The sequence below is a fragment of the Manacus vitellinus genome, unplaced genomic scaffold, assembly GCF_001715985.3.
Source record: "Manacus vitellinus isolate BGI_N305 unplaced genomic scaffold, ASM171598v3 scaffold_52_pilon, whole genome shotgun sequence".
In the NCBI taxonomy this organism is placed as follows: Eukaryota; Metazoa; Chordata; class Aves; order Passeriformes; family Pipridae; genus Manacus; species Manacus vitellinus.
This window is the reverse complement of record NW_021940628.1, coordinates 2,770,423-2,771,994: the sequence shown is the minus strand read 5'-3', so window position 1 is coordinate 2,771,994 and position 1,572 is coordinate 2,770,423. Positions and strand designations below refer to the sequence as shown.

The 1,572-nt window shown below is 56.4% G+C and overlaps 1 protein-coding gene across 1 annotated transcript in view; it reads right to left on the bottom strand.

The window, feature by feature from the left end:
* The window catches only part of IQCC (IQ motif containing C), a 10,929-nt gene extending 10,644 nt beyond the window's left edge, over nt 1–285 (bottom strand). Inside the window, exon 1 of the mRNA XM_018081220.3 lies at nt 223–285. Coding sequence (XP_017936709.2) covers nt 223–285 — 63 coding nt within the window. The remainder of the gene's footprint in view (nt 1–222) is intronic.
* Between the last annotated feature and the right edge of the window lie 1,287 nt (nt 286–1,572).

Below are 1,572 nucleotides of genomic sequence, written 5' to 3'. Positions count from 1 at the left end.
GTTTCTATTGGATACAGGATACACACAACAGCCCCCACAGGGGTTTTCTGTACCGTAATGGGGAAAAGAAAAAAAAAAACCAGGGAGGGGGAGTTGGTGAATTCCTAAGGGGTTTTCCTTTTACTGAAGGAGCAGGAAGAGAAGCCCAGATCCCGATCCTGGCAGCAGCCCCTCCTCAGCCTGGCTGCTGGGAACAGGGTGGTCCCACCAGGCCAGACCTACATTCACTTGCTTGGGGGCTCCTGCCAGACCCTTCCAGAGGCAAATGCTGGAAGGCAAAGCCATGCTCAGCTCCAGGGAATGTGTCCCAGTGGATGCTCAACCGCAGCTCTGTGCAGACTTGTTGGAGCCCATCCCTGTTGCAGGCAGACCCTTCCCTGGACCTGGGCTCGTTGGGGTCCCTGCAGAGGAAAGGGGGACAAGGAGGCAGGTCCTTCGTAGAGAGAAGATGCGAGAGCAGCTGCGTTGCCAGAAGAGAATCCAAAGCTGTTCCACTGAACACATCCACGGTGGGAAATGTCTCCAGCCAGCTGGCTCCAGCTTCCAGCAGAAGGAAGGCAATGCTGGGAATAAAGTCTGTCACAGAGAAGCTGCAGCAGAGGGTTGAAGCACGTCCAGTCTTCCAAAAGAACACTGGAAAGAGAAAGTCTTGAGAAACTTAAGGAGAAATCCCAAATCCCAGTGCCAGCAGGTCCCACGTCTGTCCCTGAACACCCTCCCAGCACAGCCGGGTCCTTGAGGCGAGTGGGGTGAGGCAGCACTGGGGAGATGCTCTTCCAAGAAGGCAGAGAGGGAAGGGAAAAGGGGGGTCTGGGATAGCACAGGTACCCCCAGGCTGGAGGGCCCACAGTCCTGGAGCTGGTCCCGGCGATCCTGGAGCAGACACAGGGTTTATCCTCCTGGAGCCCCAGCTCCGTGGGTGCCCCCAGGGATGGGGCAGAGGAGCTTGGGGGGGCCCCGTCCCCCTGCACAACGATGACACACTTGTGCAAAACACTTGGGAATTAGACCTTTGGATTAACTGTTTAATACACTTGTGCACATGTGCGTTCAGCAAAGAGGCAACTGTGAATCGTAAGGCGATTGAGACACTGGCAGGTCCTGGGAAGAGCAAAAATCCCGCTGGACAGGACCAGGAATGCCCTTCCTGCTTCTCCTTGTGCCCGTTCCACACACAGAACAGAGCAGGGGAACGGCCTCTTGCACCCCCAGCTCACACAGGAGCAAGTCCAGGAGCTCCCTCCTGCCTGGAGGAGAGGGAAGCGGGAGAATCCGGCGCTGTGGTTCCCCCAGCTCTGTTCCTTGGCTTTCACTCGGTGCCAGAGTCGCTGGGACAGCAGAGGCGGTGCCGGCGCATTCCATGGGACACAGATCCAGGGACCTGCCCTCCTGAGCTGCGCCAGATTTTGGGGATCGCAGCCCCTGCCAATGACAAGGTCCTTTAGTGAGAGGGACGATCAGTTGAGGCTCCATATATTAGTTATTGACACACGCAGGGAAGGCGGGTCAGTCTGGTTTTCCATGGGTATCCATATATAAAGTGTACGTTGCCCTGCACATTTTTTATATATC